This window comes from Neophocaena asiaeorientalis, unplaced genomic scaffold (genome assembly GCF_003031525.2).
Source record: "Neophocaena asiaeorientalis asiaeorientalis breed wild unplaced genomic scaffold, Neophocaena_asiaeorientalis_V1.1 scaffold523, whole genome shotgun sequence".
Taxonomy (NCBI): domain Eukaryota; kingdom Metazoa; phylum Chordata; class Mammalia; order Artiodactyla; family Phocoenidae; genus Neophocaena; species Neophocaena asiaeorientalis.
Genome location: NW_020175436.1, coordinates 17,297 through 37,895, shown reverse-complemented (window position 1 = coordinate 37,895; position 20,599 = coordinate 17,297). Strand labels below are relative to the sequence as shown.

Genomic DNA, 20,599 nt, shown 5'->3' with positions numbered 1-20,599 from the left:
GGATCAAACCCATACCCCCTGCGTTGGAAGCGTGGAGTCTTAGCCACTGGACTGCCAGGGAAGTCCCTGCGTGGGTTTTCTAAAATTGATGTTGTGAAGATAGTGATGTTCTAAATTATGGTAGTATACAAAGTTTAATATTCACTTAAACCCAGGTCAGAATAACCTTTCAATATAACATACTGCCTTTAAACACTTCTAGTCCCTTTGTTTTATAAATGAGGAAACTAAACATCTGAGAAGTTTAACATGACTTACCCAGGTCATACATTTAATAGTTGATTTTTGTCAATTAGAGGAAAACAAATTTTCATATTAGTCTTAAAAAGTTAACTGGCATGGTGAACAAGTAGAAAAGATTATAGACTTATAAAGATTTTAATTCCAAATATATTAGAAGAGTTTCTTAGTTTTTCGGTATCTATCTCCCAGCTTCTATGTGTTTCTATGGATAATTGAATGATTTATATCAACCTAAATTTCTCCTTAACAAACACAGGCTCTGCTTCCAAGAAAAATTCTATGTGTTCCTGTGATGTCTTATAGAAATATAATTTACAGTCTTACAGAAATAAAAATGTTTACAACATAGGTCATAATTGAAGAAGGTCATAACAGAAGCCTTCTGAACTATAAAATATCTACCTATTTAGAACTCAAACTGGTGGTTGCCAGAGGGGAGGAGACTGGCGGGGTTGGGTGAAATAGGTGAAGGGGCTTAAGAGGTACAGACTTCCAGTTATAAAATAGATAAGTCACAGGAATGTAATTGGCAGCACAAAGAATATAGTCAGTAACACTGTAATAATTTTGTATGGTGACAGACGGTTACTAGACTTACCGTGGTAATCATTTCATGTACTTTGATTGTCAAATCACTATGTTGTACACTTGAAACTAACATAATATTGTGTGTCAACTATACTTCAATTAAAAAAGAGCTAGGACAAGAAATAGTATATATTTATATTATATCTACCTGTTTAATAATTTGTGGTTCACAGTACAAGCTCTGATCATTTATACTAATCGTGCGGTGGGGTGGAGCAGGGAAGGAGGATATACACTGATAATCCAGGTTTTTGAATTATGGGTATTCATTTACATTTAGGTGAGTATAGTGGGTGAGTGTTTACAGCAGAGTTATTTCCAATTATATTCTTCTTAGATTTAATATGAAAATTTATTTTCATTTCCAAAGCACAAAACAGGTGATGATGTGGCAGAAAACCCTAATAAATTATTTAGGGTTATAGAATTAAAGTGAAAGAAGAAGAGTTGGCTATAGCTTTAATCATATCCTTTGAACATAACATTCTTCAGTAGTATATTCTTCAATTGATAAGAAAGCTGAATTCACACAATTTGTATAGTGGGTTTCGTTTGTTTTTTCCACTTCAAAAGTACTTTCATGTGCAGGATCTTCTTTGAATTTAAATCCAGAGGCAGTTAAGTCAGGGGGTTAAGCACTTTGAATTTTATAAACGTCACAGAGACCTACTTTGGTGAAAACTTGCTAAATAAAATAGAATGTTAAGTAGAGTTAACTCATCAGTGATCCACCACAATAGTGATTTTGGTGTTTTTTTTTGGTTTTGGTTTTTACATACCCTAGGCAGATTTATCTCTTTGAGACAAGTGTCTAGTTCACTTCATTCCATTCTCATCAGATCATAGAATTTTGGAGCAGGAAGAGGCTTAAACAACCTGGGTTTAAACAAAAAACACTGGAACTTGGTCAACTTCTTGGCCACATAGATAGCAAAACGGATCTTCTACATTATTCTAAGGAATAGTTCCTCTAGTCAACAGATAATTAATGTGATTTCTGGATTTTGATGGTGGCTTTTTAAATTTTGATTTCCCCAGGGATGATGATGTTTTGTTTGTGTGTGAAGGAGAACCATTTATTGGTAAGTGACTTCCTTAAAAGCCAATTTTGTCTGCCGAAATAAAGATGAAATGGCAAATATTTTACATGGCTTTACTAAGCTTAACATTAAAAAGTGTCTTAGAGCAGTATTCAGCTCTTCATACCTTTTTTGATTCTGCATTGGGGGTGTGTGAAAGTAAATTTCTAACTTGAATTAGATGATCATATTTTAGTATGGATACCTCATCTTTTACGTGCGGTTAAAAGGCTCTGGATGTGCACATATTCATTAATTATGACATGATAGGGTGGTTTTGATTTTAGAACTATAACTGTTTTGTTTTGAAATTTTCTCTTTGATAGTAGCTATCAAAATCTCTGTTATGTTACATATTTTTTAAGCATATATTGCTTGAAAAAGTAATGTTTGCCAGTCATTCACAGCAGTTAAATCAGTCAAAAATGACTTGGTAGCAACCACACACACACACACACACACACACACACACACACACACACACACACACACACACTACCCTTCAGTTTCGAAGAAAGCTTATACAGTGTATATCTCAAAGGAAAGAGCCTGAGGCTTAAATAAATATTCTTCAACGAATATTTGATATATTTAGTTCCAGACCATCACACCCTGAATATTCAAGTATTTCTTTAAGCCTTCACAATAATTGTATTTGGTGAGTGGAGGTAGTACTCAAGATCATCACACAGCAACTTAGAAGTAAATGCATATTCTCTGTTTCTGCCTTAAGACTGAACAAAAAAATTTTCTCATCTTTTCTTATCCATTAGGCTAACAGAGTGGATTGGCAGGCAGTGGTCACTTAATTGGTTCATTGCATACATACAAACAACAAAACAAAAAGTGATTGATTAGTGTTTTTTGTTTTATCGTTACAAACTTTCAGAGTTAAAAATATTTGGTATGTTTTCATCCTCTGCATTTATCTATACCTAGATTATTTTACTTTTGGCCAGTGGAAATCCCTTCATGTCCTTCTTCTTTTAACACAAGCCCATTAGTCTTTTCCTTACTATCTGGAATAACAAAGTGTTCATCTTATACTTCTCTTGTCCTAAACCCAAATCAGTGGTTTTTTTCTTGGAAGCCTTGATTTCTTTTAGTGGCAAATGTCATTTTAAGACCCAACCTGGGTGCTGGGGAGGCTCGCTGCTACTGGGTTCGTCATGATTACTAGGCTTTTTGGTGAACAGAGTTGGAAATACATGGCTAGCTAGAGGATAAAATTCATATATAATAAATATTATATAAAGCTTTATATCACATATAACATATAAATAGATAAAATATCTCATGGGTTCATACTAATACTTTGGTTTATATTAGGATTATAAGGTTTTTATTTAACATCTTCTATCTTACATCTATGTCTCCTTTCTTGCATATCAGTAATCCTGGTTTCCAAGCACATAGGGAGTGATGGAATTGTAATGTCACATAATCACACATTTCCTTCATCCTACACAAAATACACATAAAAGTTTCAATAATAATCCCAATACTTTGAATACCAATGTGACTACTAAAGACAGTTAAACATTTTTTTAATATGCTCATTCCTTTCTTTCCTTACTTAAAAAATAATCGTATTGTTTATCCATTGTCAAATATTATTATTATATACTATATACATACACACATATACACACAAACCATTGTATACTATACTCTCTCCCTTAAAACCATCACTTAGTTTTACTCCTCCAGTCCTTAAACTGATGCCTCGAGTGGTTGTCTGAAACTTGTTCTCTAGTAGATTCTCTTTATAAAGAACTTGTGAGAACTATATTCTCTGACATCTTGCATGTGGCTTCTATACCTGAAAGTCAGTTTGACTGGTCATAAAATCATATGTCAGAACTGAACAAATTTCAAACTTTAATGATATGTAGTTTATTGTATTTCAATTATACGTCAATTAAGTTGTTAAAAAAATCCTTGGTTCATATTATTTTTCTTTAAATATCTTAAATATGTTACTGCATTTTTTTCTGACATAGAGTTTTGGTGTCAAAAAAAAATCTGATCTTTCATAAGTGATTATTTTTCCTAGCTCACCCGAAGGATTATTCTCTTTCTTTACAGTAATTTTACTGTACTTTTAAATTGATAAATTTTAGTATACTATTTCTGGGTGTTCTGAGCTGTTCTGGGTTGAATCTCTCAGTTATGTGGTGGGCCCTTTCAATATGTAGTTTCACATCTTTTTTTTTTTTTTATTTCAGATAAGTTTTCTTGAACTTTATGTATTTATTTTGTTACCATGCTTTGATTTTTCTCCTTTCAGGACTCCTATTGTATATGTGTTGGATCTTCTACACTTGTCTTCTATATTTGAAATCTTCTGTTAAATCTTTTTCATCTCTTTCTTCATTTCTTCTTGATTTTTAAAGCTTTCCTCTTTTCAATTTTTATTTTCCTTAAGGCATTATCTGTGGTGTTCTTTCACTCCTGTGTTTCTTCTAGTTTAATCTTCATTTCTGAAATGGTTTTTATTTCTAATTCTCTCCAGAGTTCTCTTGCCTCATTTCTGAATTTTGTGATTCTGGTTTATGTTGCTTTTTCATACCTTGTATTATTTACTTCTTTTAGCATATTTGGAATATTATAGTTTACCTATTTTGTGGCCATTCCTTTCTGGCACATTTTCATTATCTGGCACGTTTTCATTATCTATAGGGATGTAATTCTTCCTATTCTTTTAATAATCTTGTATGGGATTTTCTGTTGCTCATTTTTACATGAAATTAGTTTTCCTTAACTTGAGAAGGGAGCTGACTTAGGAAAGTTTTTGTAATTTCATGGCTCTAGGTGTCCCTTTTATGTTGTTTTTATGAAGTATTAAAAAATATGGAAGTCACCTTCTAATATATTTTGGTTCTGCTTGACCTTTTTTGACTTTTATCTGGACTCCTTTTCCTTTTGTCTTTGTTGTCTCTGTTCTGTTCAACTTGGATTCTTTTCCCAACATCTTATCCTCAGTGTGGGACTTTGTCCTAGGTGGGAGCTTTGGCTGGGTGGGTTTTGAGAGTTCATTTTCAGCCTCTTCAGATCTTACTGCAGACTGCTTGAATCACCCATGGTTGGAGTGGGCACACCCCTCCCACTTCCATTCGGCTGTTCTCAAGTAGACTTGCTGAGTTTTGAAGTGAGTATTTATGGGTTACTTTGGAATTCTTAGGATCACCACATACCCTGTTGTTTCTGTCAAGGATGCTTCTTCTGTCAAGGATGCTGATGCCATGCTTCTCTTCTAGTTGTCGGTGTTGGCAGGATACCTTATCACCTAGTTTTGTTTTAGATACTGTCTGTGGGTATAGGGCTTGCTGTCCTAGTAGCTCTGGCATGCTTTTATCTGTGTGTTTTAGTTTAAAATATTATACTATTGCCATCTTCCCCAACCCCCCCCCAACTTAATGTTTATTTTTTCTACATGTCATCTCTAGACCCTCAGACAGATTCTAAAGTACCGGAAGTGTTGTCAGGATCTCACACAGACTGGCTAACATTAAATGTTGGAGGGCGGTACTTTACAACCACACGGTAGGTGCATGTGTATGTGTGTGTTGAGTGGGTACTGTGTACTGTTTGTTCTTTCCTTCAGTTTGCTGATGTCCTTAGAAGATATTCCAGTGCTGCTTAAATATACTATGTGATTTGAAGCCAATATTCAGAAAATTTTTTCTAAGAGTAGAAAATGGTTCACAAGTCATTCCAGAGAAAGCATGAAAAGCATGAATTTACTGTTTTTAGAATATGCTTTTAAAATATTGAGTAATATACATGCAACACAAGTAAAAAATTAACAGTATTGAAATTTGTAGACTACAACTGCTTATACTAAAGGCATAAGAAAAATGTAAATTTCGATCAAGAAAATTGTTATACAGTAGCTTGCTAGAAGGATAGATCAGCATTGAAGTTAAAGGCAACAAAATCAATATTTAAATCAAAGGAAGTGCCAGATTAGAAGAGATTTTGATAAATGGCAACTTACTGCACATTTTTGTTTCCCAGCATCACTCCTCCCAGGTTATAGCATGCATCTTTTTGAGAGAGCAGCTGGGATCAAGTATACTCTTGACTTAAATATGTTTGTTTATAAAGACAAATGGAGAAATCAGTTTTTTTCCCTGAATTCTTAGGAGCACTTTAGTGAATAAAGAACCTGACAGTATGCTGGCCCACATGTTTAAGGACAAAGGTGAGTGCAGTGAGATCACATTTTGTGTGATCTGTTTGTAGTTGTATTGACTTTATAACTCCTGTCCTTCTGTACTTTTTAATGGAATCAGTAATAATTTTTACAAGAGTAAAAACTTACTGGTATGTTATGCAGTTTTCCTTCTATAAATTTCTAACTTTGTTTTTTGTTTATGGGGGGGCTTTCTTCATTTTAATGGTCCCACAGGTGTGTGGGGAAATAAGCAAGATCATAGAGGAGCTTTCTTAATTGACCGAAGTCCTGAGTACTTTGAACCCATTTTGAACTACTTGCGTCACGGACAGCTCATTGTAAACGATGGGATTAATTTGTTGGGTGAGTTTTCAATGTAATTCCTCACACTGTTTAGGATTTGTATTTTCTTTTCACTTACTTAATAATGTATATTTTCATAAAGTAAAAGTATCTTTTCCATTTTTAAAACTAAATGTTTTTACATGCATATGAGTGTAAATATACACTCATATATCTACACAGGTAGGTAGTCTTTCAGGTATACATCTACCCCATACATTCCGATTTTAGATTCTAAATAGATGTAGATTTCATCAGTAAGGACGCTAAGGGATTTTGTTGTTTTTATAAATTTTAAAAAATTTTTTAAATTTATTTTTGGCTGCTCTGGGTCTTCGTTGCTGCATGTGGGCTTTCTCTAGTTGCAGTGAGCGGGGGTTACTCTTCGTTGTGGTGCGCAGATTTCTCATTGCGGTGGCTTCTCTTGTTGCGGAGCATGGGCTCTAGATGCGTGGGCCTCAGTAGTTGTGGCACGCGGGCTCAGTAGTTGTGGCGCATGGGCCACAACTGCTCTGCAGCATGTGGAATCTTCCCAGGCCAGGGCCTGAACCTGTGTCCCTTGCATTGGAAGGCAGATTCTTAACCACTGTGCCACCAGGGAAGCCCCGTTGGAAGATTTTTAATTACAGTTTCATCATTACTTGTGATAGGTCTGTTTATATTTTCTGATTCTTCCTGGTTCAGTCTTAGAAAATTGTACCTTTCCAAGAATTTGTCCATTTCTTTGTGGTTGTCCATTTTGTTGGCATATAATTGTTTGTAGTAGTCTCTTACAGTCCTTTGTATTTCTGCGGTGTCAGTTGTGATTTCTCCTTTTTCATTTCTAATATTTACTGATTTGCAGCCTCTCCCTTTTTTTTTTTCTTGATGAGTCTGGCTAAGGGTTTATCAATTTTGTTTATCTTCTCAAAGAACCAACTTTTAGTTTTATTTATCATTGCTATTGTTTTCTTTTTTTCTATTTCATTTATTTCTGCTCTGATCTTTATGGTTTCTTTCCTTCTACTGACTTTGGGTTTTCTTTTTTCTTCTTTCTCTAGTTGCTTTAGGTGTAAGGTTAGATAGTTTGTTTTTTTTTTTCTTTAGGTGAGATTGAATTCTATAAACTTCCCTCTTAGAACTGCTTTTGCTGCATCCCATAGGTTTTGGGTTGTCATGTTTTCATTGTCATTTGTTTCTATGCATTTGTTTATTTCTTCTTGGATTTCTTCAGTGATCTCTTGGTTATTTAGTAGCACACTGTTTAGTCTCCACGTATTTGTGTTTTTAACAGTTTTTTTCATGTAATTGATTTCCAATCTCATAGCGTATGGTCAGAAAAGATGCTTGATATTTCAATTTTCTTAAATTTCCCTAGGCTTGATTTGTGACCCAAGGTGTGATCTGTCCTGGAGAATGTTCTGTGTGCACTTAAGAAGAAAGTGTATTTTGTCACTTTCAGGTAGAATGCCCTATAGTTATCAATCAAATCTATCTGGTCTGTTGTGTCATTTAAAGCTTGTCTTTCCTTATTTATTTTCATTTGCATTGATCTGTCCATTCCTGAAAGTGGGTGTTAAAGTCTCCTACCATTATTGTGTTACTGTCGATTTCCCCTTTTATGGCTGTTAGCATTTGTCTTATGTATTGAGGTTCTCCTATGTTGGGTGCATAAATATTTATAATTGTTATATCTTCTTCTTGGATTGATCCCTTGATCATTATGTAGTGTCTTTCCTTATCTCTTGTAACAGTCTTTATTTTAAGGTCTATTATATCTGATAGAAGTATTGCTACTCTGGCTTTCTTTTGATTTCCATTTGCATGGAGTATCTTTTTCCATCCCTCTTTGGGTTTTCTTTTTTCTTCTTTCTCTAGTTGCTTTAGGTGTAAGGTTAGATAGTTTGTTTTTTTTTTTCTTTAGGTGAGATTGAATTCTATAAACTTCCCTCTTAGAACTGCTTTTGCTGCATCCCATAGGTTTTGGGTTGTCATGTTTTCATTGTCATTTGTTTCTATGCATTTGTTTATTTCTTCTTGGATTTCTTCAGTGATCTCTTGGTTATTTAGTAGCACACTGTTTAGTCTCCACGTATTTGTGTTTTTAACAGTTTTTTTCATGTAATTGATTTCCAATCTCATAGCGTATGGTCAGAAAAGATGCTTGATATTTCAATTTTCTTAAATTTCCCTAGGCTTGATTTGTGACCCAAGGTGTGATCTGTCCTGGAGAATGTTCTGTGTGCACTTAAGAAGAAAGTGTATTTTGTCACTTTCAGGTAGAATGCCCTATAGTTATCAATCAAATCTATCTGGTCTGTTGTGTCATTTAAAGCTTGTCTTTCCTTATTTATTTTCATTTGCATTGATCTGTCCATTCCTGAAAGTGGGTGTTAAAGTCTCCTACCATTATTGTGTTACTGTCGATTTCCCCTTTTATGGCTGTTAGCATTTGTCTTATGTATTGAGGTTCTCCTATGTTGGGTGCATAAATATTTATAATTGTTATATCTTCTTCTTGGATTGATCCCTTGATCATTATGTAGTGTCTTTCCTTATCTCTTGTAACAGTCTTTATTTTAAGGTCTATTATATCTGATAGAAGTATTGCTACTCTGGCTTTCTTTTGATTTCCATTTGCATGGAGTATCTTTTTCCATCCCTTCACTTTCAGTCTGTATGTGTCCCTAGGTCTGAAGTGGGTCTCTTGTAGACAGCATATATATGGGTCTTGTTTTTGTATCCATTCAGCCAGTCTGTGTCTTTTGGTTGGGCCATTTAATCCATTTACATTCAAGATTATTATCAATATGTATGTTCCTCTTACCATTTTCTTAATTGCTTTGGGTTTGTTTTTGTGGGTCCTTTTCTTCTCTTGTGTTTCCACCTAGAGAATTTTCTTTAGCATTTGTTGTAAAGCTGGTTTGGTGGTGCTGAATTCTCTTAGCTTTTGCTTGTTTGTAAAGCTTTTGATTTCTCCATCAAATCTGAATGAGATGCTTGCTAGGTAGAGTAATCTTGGTTTTAGGTTTTTCTCTTTCACCATTTTAAGTATATCCTGCCACTCCTTCCTGGCCTGCAGAATTTCTGCTGAAAAATCAGCTGGTAACCTTAGGGGGATTCCTTTGCATGTTATTTTTTGTTTTTCCCTTGCTGCTTTTAATATTTTTTCTTTGAATTTAATTTTTGTTAGTTTGATTAATATGTGTCTTGGTGTGTTTCTCTTCTGGTTTTTCCTGTATGGGAGTCTCTGCACTTCTTGGACTTCGGTGACTATTTCCTTTCCCATGTTAAGGAATTTTTCAACTATAATCTCTTCAAATGTTTTCTCAGACCCTTTCTTTTTCTCTTCTTCATCTTGGAGCCCTATAATTTGAATGTTCGCTTGTTTAGTGTTGTCCCAGAGGTTTCTGATATTGTCTTCAATTCTTTTCATTCTTTTTTCTTTATTGTGCTCCTCTGCAGTTATTTCCATCATTTCATCTTCCAGCTCACTCGTTCGTTCTTCTGCCTCAGTTATTCTGTTTGATTCCTTCTAGTGTATTTTTCTTTTCAGTTATTGCATTGTTCATCTCTGTTTGTTTGTTCTTTAGTTCTTCTAGATCTTTGTTAACCATTTCTTGTATTTTCTCAATCTGTACCTCCAATTCTATTTCCGAGATTCTGGATCATCTTTACTATCATTACTGTGAATTCTTTTTCAGGTAGATTGCCTGTTTTCTCTTCATTTATTTGGTCTTGTAGGTTTTTACCTTCTTCATCTGTGACATAATTTTTTGTCAACTCTTTTTTTTTTTTGATTGGTGGGATTGTGTTCTGGTTGTTTGGCCTGAGGCTTCCAGCACTGGCATTTGTAGGTGGTTGGGTAGAGATGAGTCTTGGTCCCGACATGAGGACCTCTGGGAGACCTCACTCCTATGAATATTCCCTGGGGTCTGAGGTTCTCTGTTAGTCCAGTGGTTCAGACTCGGAGCTCCCACTGCAGGAACTCTGGCCTGACCCCCAGCTTGTGAACCAAGATTTTGCAAGCCGTGTGAAGTGCCAAAAAGACAAAAGAAAAAAAGGAGCAGAACAGTAAGAAAGAGTAAATAATAAGATTAGAAAACTAAAAGCTATCTTAGAAAGAATAAAAAAATATAGATGAAACAACAACTGGAAGGTAAAACAGAACCAAGCAGTAATAAAGAGGAGGGGGGAAAAAAGCCAGAAAAGGCCTTGGCTGTGGGGGGGCGGGACTTAGGTTGGGGTGTGGTTTAGGTGGTGGACGGGGCCTATGCTTAGGACCCACAGGGCCAGGGTCTTAGACTCAACACAGCAGGAGGGGCCCAGTAGTGCCTCTGGCCCTGGAGGGCAGACGACCAGGTCCAGGACCCCAGCATGCTCACTGAGCCCAAGTGGGTGGGGGAAGTCCCAGAGGGCCCCTCCCCATCGGCCTCTCTTCTTCTCCCTCCCATGTCCACAGCACCCACGCGGCTAGCGGTGGCCCCAGAAGGCAAGGGACCAGACCCGGAAGCCCAACAGGCTTCCTGGAGCTGAGTGGGCAGGGGAACCACCTGGGTTGCTTCCCCTGATCCTCCAGCCCCGAAGCGTCTCTTGCCCCGTCCTCCTCTCCTCCCCTTCCCTCCTCCTCCCTCCCTCCTACGCTCCCAGGACCAGCGTGGCACAGAGGGGGCCTCAGAGGGTGGGGGACTTGGCCTGGGACCCCAGCAGGTCTCCCGGGCTGAGTGGTCTGGGGAAACACCCGCCACACCTCCCCGATCCTCTGGTCCTTGAGGGTTCCCCCCACCACTGTCCACCTCTCCTCTTTCCCCCTTCTGCCTCCCATGCCCCTAGGACTCATGAGGCCAGAAGGGGCCTGGGAGAGAAGGGGACCCAGGAAAATGGAGGACCAGGCCCAACAGCCCAGTAGGCTTCCCGTGCACAAGTGAGTGGGTGAAACAACCTCCATGCCTCCCCTGGTCCTCCTATCACAGAGGGCCCCTCCCCCATCTACCTCTCCCCTTTTCCAACACCCCTGCCTCCCTCCTACGCCCCTACAAACAACATGGCCCAGAGGGTGCCTTGGAGGGTTGAGGACCCTGCCTGGGAGACCTGCATGCTTCCTGGCCGATTGGGCAGGGGAAACACCTGATTCTCTGAGCCCCTGAGGGTCCCTCCAGGCCTGGGAACCCCTCCCCCCCTCCCTCTTCCAAGTCAGCCCTCAGGGGTGCCGGTCCTGTCTGGCCTTCACTTCTCCTCCCCCCTTACTCCCCCCATGTTCCTACCTGGTCACTCGGGGGTTCCTCCTGTCTCCTTGGGCATTGAGGTCCCCCACCAGCATCTGGCAGGCACCTTAGTTGTGGGGAGACGTGAACTCCGTGTCCTCCCCCACCACCATCTTCTGTAGGCTCTTGTTTTTTAATCCACTCTGCCACTCTGTGTCTTTTGATTGGAGCATTTAGTCCATTGACATTTAAGGTAACTTTTGATAAGTATTGCTATTGTAGAGCTTGTTTTCCAGTTGATTTTTGTATTTCTTCTTTGTTCTTTTTTCTTCTTGTTTTTCCTTTCATCGTTTGATGATTTCCTTTTGTATTATGCTTGTGTTATCTTCCTTTTGTTTCTGTGCATCTATTGTATATCTTTGATTTGTGGTCCCCCTGTTTTTCAAGTATGTTAACCCCTTCCTATATGTACTTGCTTTAGAATCTATAGTGGTATAACCTCAAACACATTCTAAAAGATAACCTACATTTTCTTACTCTCTTCCCCCACTTTTTATGATTTTGATGTCCTCTTTTACATCTTCATGTTTATCCTTTTGCTGTTCATTGTGGTTATCATCACTTTCACAAAAAAATTATTTTATTATTATTATTTTTTAAAAATTTGCATACTGGCTTATTTATGTGATTTACTTTCCAATTGCGATTTTCCTTTTCCTCTAGATTCTTCTTTTCTACTTAGAAAAGACCTTTCAATATTTCTTGTAGGGATAGATTTAGTATTGCTCTATTCCTTTAGTTTTTGCTTGTCTGAGAAATTCTTTCTCTCTCCTATTCTAAGTGTTGATCTAGCTGGGTAGAGTATCCTAGGTTGCAGATTTTTCCCTTTAAGTACTTTGAATATATCTTGCAGCTCCTTTGTGGCCTGCAACATTTCTGTAAAGAAATCAGCTGATAGCCTTATGGGGGTTCCCTTGTAATTAGCCCTTTGTTTTTTCTCTTGCTGCCTTTAGAATCCTCTCTTTAACTTTTACCATTTTAATTATAGTATATCTTGGTATAGATCTGTTTGGGTTCATCTTGTTTGGGACCCTGTGTACTTCCTGTGCTTGTGTATCCGTTTCCTTCTTTAAGTTTGGGATGTTTTCAGCCATAATTTCTTCACACACATTTTCAATCCCCTTCTCTCTTTCTTCTTCTGGGATGCCTGTTATGTGTAGATTGGTGCACTTTACATTATCCCATAGGTCTTTTAAATTGCTTTCAATTTTTTCTTTTCCATTTGGCTTTCTGTCTGCTGTTCTGACTGGGGGATTTCCATTGTTCCGTCTTCCAGATCACTTATTTATTCTTCTGCATTATTCAACCTGTTATTCATTGCCTTTAGTTCAGCTTTCATCTCGGCAAATGAGTTTTCTCATTTTCCTTGGCTCCTCTTTACACTTTCTAGTTCCTTTTACAGTAATCTACATTTGTATTGATAGCCTTTCTTAGTTCCTTCAATATTTTCATTATCTTTTTTTTGAACTCAATGTCTATTAGACTGAGTGGATCTGTTTCATTGTTTGTTCTTTCTGGGGAATTCTCTTTTCTGGGTGTAGTTCCTCTGCTTCTTCATTTTACTTATATTTCTCTTACTCTATGAGTTTACGACAAACAATTATCTACTGTGGTCTTGGAGGGCTATTAGCATGTGGAAGTGTCCCTGTGTAGCTTGTGTGGGTTTAAAATTTTTGGTGCAGGGTCTGTTTTCTGGATGTATACCTGCCACCTCTTTCCTCAGTGTGTGCTGGCCATTATCCCCTTGATAGGGGGTGTGACTGACGTTGTGGTGACCGAAGGCTACACTGGATGTTGAGTGGGGCCTCCTCTTTGCTCTGTGGTTGTCATAGCCCTCTCAGTGGCAGGGTCTGCTCCCTAGTTATTGCAGTAGAAGCCCCCAGATCCATTTCTGAGCTGTGGTGTGAGGTAGTTGGGATTGGAGTATGCCCAGGGAGAGGAGCCCCTGAGTATTGCTCCTCCAGAGCTCTCCACCAGGGAGTGCATTCTGTGCTGTCATCCGTCACCCATTGTGTGGGCTCACAAACTACACTGTTGTTGGCACTGTGCTCGGTCTCACCTCAACCGTGAGAATGCAGGCAATAAGCTCTGGTGTCCCTCAGGCGCTGTGTTCACAAAGTTACCAGCGTGGGTCTGCTGGCAATGATCCACTGAAGTGAGGTAGCAGGACCACAGTAGTCACACACCTGAAGCTGCTGTTGGAGCCTATTGAAGCAGCACAGACTCCAGCCCAGCCTCTGCGTGCATGCACCCACAAACCACATAGCTGCTAAGGCCAGGCTGGTCCCAGCCACGGGAGCACCCATTGTCCACTTGGGTGTCCTGCAGGCCCTGAGTATACAAAGCCAGTGGCTGTGGGGTAGATCTGCGCAGCAGTGGGCAGAGGGCTCAGATTTCAGCCCCGCCTCTGCATGTGGGCAGCCCGCTGGCATGCTCCCAGAGCTCCTACAGGTAGCGGTGAGTCAGCTGAAAGTGTGTGGAGAAAGACTGCTACAGGCCTGTCCCCCGCTTCCATGCTTCTTAACAAAAGGGCTTTGCTTCTATGGTGGACCTGGGCTTCTTCTACATACACCCCTGGTTGCAGCCCATACAATGCTCCAGCCCCTTCAGGCTTTCTCTGAGCAGCCAACCCTGGTTCTCTCCTTGGGTCTGTCCTCTGAAACCCAAGTTTCAGAACTGAGGTCCCGCCCGCACCAGCGGTTGCACATCTCAGGCTGGGGAGCACAGGGCAGTGACCCGGACCATCTGTGCAGGTCTCTCTCTGATCTGCCTGCCATAAACTGTCTGCTGCGCTTTGCTTTGAGCCTCTAAAGCTCCATTTCTGTCCTGGCTGACCTCCCCACCTATGAAGAGGCTTTCCAGGTTGCGGGAAACTTTCCTCTTTCACAACTCCCTCCCAGATATGCAAGTTCCATCCCAATGCCTTTTTTTAAAAATTCTTGTACTACCTGGTTATGAGGAGATCTTTCATGCGATTTTGGGTGTTTGAGATATTCTGCCAGCATTCAGAGGGTATTCTGTGAGAATTGTTCCAGATGTAGATGTATATTTGACGTATTTGTGGGAGGAGGTGAGCTCCACATCCTTCTATTCCGCCATCTTGTGTGAGCGCCCTGGAAATCCTTTATTTAAAATTGATTTTCCTATAAGAAAGGTTTCTGAATTACACTGCTGACTTTGGTTTTGAAGCTCTCTTACATTTATACACTTCTGTAATATTCTGATTCAGTAACTAAAAGATCTCTGACAAACCGATTCAGATCTGCTTCATTCACAAACTCAAGGGGCTTCCCTGCTGGCACAGTGGTTAGGAATCCGCCTGCCAGTTCAGGGGACACAGGTTCGAGCCCTGGTCCAGGAAGATCCCACATGCCGCAGAGCATCGAAGCCCATGCACCACAAGTATGAGCCTGCACTCTACAGCCTGCAAACCACAACTACTGAAGCCCGTGTGCCTAGAGCCTGTGCTCCACAACAAGAGAAGCCACCGCAATGAGAAGCCCATGCACCACAACAAAGAGTAACCCTCGCTCGTAGCAACTAGAGAAAGCCCGCACGCAGCAACAAAAATCCATCACAGCCAAAAATAAATATATTAATTAAATAAATTTATCTTAAAAAAAAAAACCATGGTACTGTGACTGTGTTAAGTATATTAAAAAATAATAATAATAAGTCAATGAAGGCCTTCCCTGGTAGAGCAGTGGTTAAGAATCTGCCTGCCAATGCAGGGGACACGGGTTTGAGCCCTGGTCCAGGAAGATCCCACATGCCATGGAGCAACTAAGTCTGTACGCCGCAACTACTGAGCCTGTACTCTAGAGCCCACGAGCCACAACTACTGAGCCCATGTGCCACAACTGCTGAGCATGCTTAGAGCCCATGCTCCACAACAAGAGACACCACTGCAACGAGAAGCCAGCACATCGCAACAAAGAGTAGTCCCTGCTTGCCGCAACTAGAGGAAGCCTGCACGCAGCAACAAAAACCCAATGCAGCCAAAAATAAATATTTTTTTAAAAGTCAATGAAATGTTAAGATTAGGTGAACTAATCATTTATTATTGGGCTTACAAATCACTATGTCAGTTATTTTAGGAATGTATGATGTTAGGATTTTTTTGTCTGTGGCCTATTTAATTTTCAGAAATAATTTTGTAATATGGAAAGCTTTCATTCTAATTCACGAGTCTTCTTTCTTTTGCTGTATGTAAACTATTTAGAAAAACTTTGTTTACAAATATTTTTAAATATTCTATATATACATATGTATGTTCTAAACATTAGTTATTTTTCTTCTACATTGATGGATAGCCTACTTGTATTTCACTTCTGTTATGAGAATTTAACTTTATAGATTTTTTTATAAATGATTCTATAAATATTAAAATGAATAGCATTCTATAAAAGTCAGATTGTTTTTATTATGATAGGTGTGTTAGAAGAAGCAAGATTTTTTGGTATTGACTCATTGATTGAACACCTAGAAGTGGCAATAAAGGTAAGGCTCTTTTTACATTAGCCAAGTATTACATGTATTGTAGCTATCTCCCAAAATGCTCCACTGATCTGTCAATATGCTTTTCAAGAATTCTCAACCACCAGAAGATCATTCACCAATATCTCGAAAGGAATTTGTGCGATTTCTGCTAGCCACTCCAACCAAATCAGAATTGCGTTGCCAGGTAATTAAAGCAGACTTTACGTGAGTTATTCGTGTAGGCAAATCTGTGAGTAAAGTTTTAAATTCTTCTGGGAATCTTTCTCTTGCCTTGTTTTCTTTTTTCATGAAAGATATATTTTACTTATGGGTCATAGCATTGATTTAGTCCCAAAATGGTTAGACAGAAAAAGAGATGTAATAATCTTTTTTATTGTCTAATTATGCCTCATGCAGCAGTTTTTGAGTAATGCATAGGAATTGCAGCAATAAAAATAAAAAGTCAATTGTACAGTTGTTATGTATGGTTAATCAGTGGAAGATACTTTTACTTTTATGTATTATAGCACTAATCATTTTAAAAACCACAATACTCACTTTAAAAAAATAAAACAATCTTGAATTAATAAAATAATTTAAGTACAGTCAGGTTTAATAAAAAAATAATACTTATCAACGGGTATGTGGCCAGCAGAGATCTCTCTTTAGAAACTTCTGAACATAAATGAGGCATTGCCAGGATGCATTTTAATGTTATATGTAAGTTGAGTTCCTTTAAGAACCTGTTAAGGACACTAATTTTATGTATCTCAGTTCCATTTGATCATGTTTTGTAACGAACTCCAAATGACGGAACTGCCAATTACTTCTAAAACACATGGTGGTTAGCTATTGTAATTGAATATACAACAGATGGTTTAAATATTGTGACAGTTTGTGTTTTTTAATTTTAGGGTTTAAACTTCAGTGGTGCTGATCTTTCTCGTTTGGACCTTCGATACATTAACTTCAAAATGGCCAATTTAAGCCGCTGCAATCTTGCCCACGCTAATCTCTGCTGTGCAAATCTTGAACGAGCTGATCTCTCTGGATCAGTGCTTGACGTAAGAATCATTTTTGGTTACAAAAGAAAATTAAATTTTTAGTCTGTTGAACGCTCAGAGCAGAAATTATATCTGTCCCTTACTGGAGCTTTTACTAGCAAACAGATAATTTACTAAGTTGATGATAAAACTGAAGGTTCTGAAAGTGAAATGGGTTGGTTTTGCAACTTTGGTATCCTTTATTAAACATAGGTCTGAAAAGTATAGCAACTAATAAGAAATGAAATCTTGAAATTAGATCCTGATCTCCTCAACACTCTATTTATTAGGACTTCTATTTTCAATGGATTAATAGGGTAAAGCTGGAAAGTATCTTTGCATTTTTCTATTCAGGTTCATTTCTGGAATAGGAAAATGTTATTGCTCCAGGGGATATGTGGCAGTTATTTTTAAATAAACATGGTATACAGCAATCTGTATAAGTTAGCATCTCAGTGGCTCTCTACCTCTGTTCATATGTGTTTACATATATGTATGTGTATATATGTGTGTGTATACATATGTATATGCATGTATTTGTGTAGCATTTACCTGTGTTAATTTGAGATTAGAGGATATATGTAAAACCAGCCGTGAAATCTAATTTCTAAGAACTTTCAGTTCCTTAATATCAAGGACCATGTCTGTGTGCCTTTTGAGTTAATAACACCTAATATAGTACCTAATATAGTAAATGTTTATTGAATTTTATAATGTTGGTTTTGTTCCTTAGCTGCAGTGTATTTTTCCATGAAACTTGGATCTAATAACAGAATATGCCAACACATTTCCTTGTTCCATCTTATGATGAAGGATCAAATAAATAGCAAAATAAGCAAAACACTAACAGTACAAAGGAAAAATCTGAAGGACCTAATTTTTAAATAGTGAAATGCTGAGAGGCAGCTTTGTTGGTTTCTGTTAAGGAATGAAAAAAAAAAAAAAGATAAGACAGATTGGATCATTGAATACAAATGGTTTTGAGTTCTATTTAATTGTAGCATTACTGTGAGCCTGAACCATAATTTTCTTATCTTTAAATGCTTGTTCTACCCACATTGTATAATTGATGTGAAGGCCAATATGTATATATAATATACATGTGTATATATTATATATATGTATATTTTTTTTATTGATGTGTAGTTGATTTACAATGTCATGTTAGTTTCAGGTGTACAGCACAGTGATTCAGTTACATATATGTGTGTGTGTGTGTATACATATATACATATATATACAGTCTTTTTCAGATTCTCTTCCCTTATAGGTTATTACAAAATACTGAGTATAATTCCCTGTGCTATACAGTAGGTCCTCGTTGGTTATCTATTTTACATATAGTAATATGTATATGTTAATCCCAACCTCCTAATTTATCCCTCTTCCCATCCCCTTTTCCCCCATTTGGTAACCACACATTTTTTTCCTATGTCTGTGAGTCTCCTCCTGTTTTGGAAATAAGTTCATTTGTATCTTTCTGGTTTTTTATATTCCACATATAAGCAATATCATATATTTATCTTTCTCTGTCTGGCTTACTTAGTATGATAATCTCTAGGTCCACCTATATTGCTGCAAATGGAATTATTTCATTCTTTTTTCATGGCTGAATAATATTCCATGGTGTATATATATACCACATCTTCTTTATCCATTAATCTGTCCATGGACATTTAGTTTGCTTCCATGTCTTGGCTGTTGTAAATAGTGCTGCAGTTAGCATTGGGGTGCATGTGTCTTTTCAAATTATGGTTTTCTCCGGATACGTGCCCAGGAGTGGGATTGCTGGATGATATGGTAGCTCTCTTTTTAGTTTTTTTTTAGTTTTTTAACTCCATACTGTTCTCCATAGTTGCTTTACCAATTTCCATTCCCACCAACAGTGTAGGAGGGTTCCTTTTCCTAACCCCTCTCCAACATTATTTGTAGACTTTTCGATAACAGCCATTCTGACCAGTGTGAGGTGATACCTCATTGTAGTTTTGATTTGCATTTCTCTAATAATTAGCAGTGTTGAGCATCTTTTCATGTGCTTTTTGGCCATCTGTATGTCTTCTTTGGAGAAATGTCTGTTTAGATCTTTTGCCCATTTTTTGATTGTGTTGGTTGTTTTTTTGATATTGAGCCACAAGAGCTGTTTGTATATTTTGGAGATTAATCCCTTGTCAGTTGCATCATTTGCAAGTTTTCTCCCATTCTGTAGATTGTCTTTTTGTTTTGTTTATGGCTTCCTTTGCTGTGTAAAAGCTTTTAAGTTTAATTAGTTCCCATTTGTTTATTTTTGTTTTTATTTTCATTATTCTAGGAGACAAATCTAAAAAGATACTGCTGCAATTTATGTCAGAGAGTGTTCTGCCTATGTTTTCTGCTAGGTTTTATAGTATCCGGTACTACATTTAGGTCTTTAATCCATTTTGAGTTTTTTGTTTGTTTTTGTTTTTTCTTTTTTTGGCCACACCATGTGGCCTGAGGGATCTTAGTTCCCAGACCAGGGATCAAACCCATGCCCCCTGCAATGGAAGCATGGAGTCTTAACCACTGGGTACCCAGGGAAGTCTTGAGTTTATTTTTGTGTATGGTGTTAGAGAATGTTCTAATATCATTCTGTTACATCTAGCTTTCCCAATTTCCCAGCACCACATGGTAAAGAGGCTGTCTTCTCCACTGTATATTCTTGCACCTTTCTCATAGATTAATTGACCATAGGTGTGTAGGTTTATTTCTGGGCTTTCTATACTGTTCCACTGATCTATAGTTCTGTTTTTGTGCCAGTACCATCCTGGTTTGGTTACTATAGTTTTGTATTATAGTCTGAAGTCAGGGAGCCTGATTCCTCCATCTCCAGTTTTCTTTCTCAAGATTGCTTTGGCTATTCAGGGTCTTTTGTGTTTCCATACAAATTAAAAAATTTTTTTGTTCTAGTTCTATGAAAAATGGCATTACTGGTAATTTGATAGGGATTGCATTGAATCTGTAGATTGCCTTGGGTAGTCTAGTCATCTTGACAATATTGATTCTTCCAATTCAAGAACACAGTATATCTTTCCATTTGTATCATCTTCGATTTCTTTCATTAGCATCTTATAGTTTTGGGAGTACAGGTCTTTTACCTCCTTAGGTAAATTTATTCCTAGGTATTTTATTCTTTTTGATGCAATGGTAAATGGGATTGTTTCCTTAATTTTTCTTTCTGATCTTTCATTGTTAGTGTGTAGAAATGCAACAGGTTTCTGTGTATTAATTTTCTATCCTGCAACTTAACCAAATTCACTGAAGAGCTCTAGCAGTTTTCTGGTAGCTTCTTTAGGATTTTCTATGTATAGTATCATATCATCTGCAAGCAGTGATAGTTTTACTACTTCTTTTTCAATTTGGATTTCTTTTTTTTTTTTTTTTTTT

The 20,599-nt window shown here is 37.7% G+C and overlaps 1 protein-coding gene across 1 annotated transcript in view; it reads left to right on the top strand.

Annotated features, from left to right (window-relative positions):
• Positions 1-17,218, top strand: part of LOC112415009 (BTB/POZ domain-containing protein KCTD9) — a gene marked incomplete at its 3' end in the record, with an annotated part of 28,567 nt that extends 11,349 nt beyond the window's left edge. The window contains exons 3-9 of the mRNA XM_024767766.1: positions 1,870-1,913; positions 5,360-5,456; positions 6,059-6,117; positions 6,325-6,453; positions 16,108-16,175; positions 16,264-16,359; positions 17,069-17,218. Of these exons, the coding sequence (XP_024623534.1) occupies positions 1,870-1,913; positions 5,360-5,456; positions 6,059-6,117; positions 6,325-6,453; positions 16,108-16,175; positions 16,264-16,359; positions 17,069-17,218 (643 nt within the window). The remainder of the gene's footprint in view (positions 1-1,869; positions 1,914-5,359; positions 5,457-6,058; positions 6,118-6,324; positions 6,454-16,107; positions 16,176-16,263; positions 16,360-17,068) is intronic.
• Between the last annotated feature and the right edge of the window lie 3,381 nt (positions 17,219-20,599).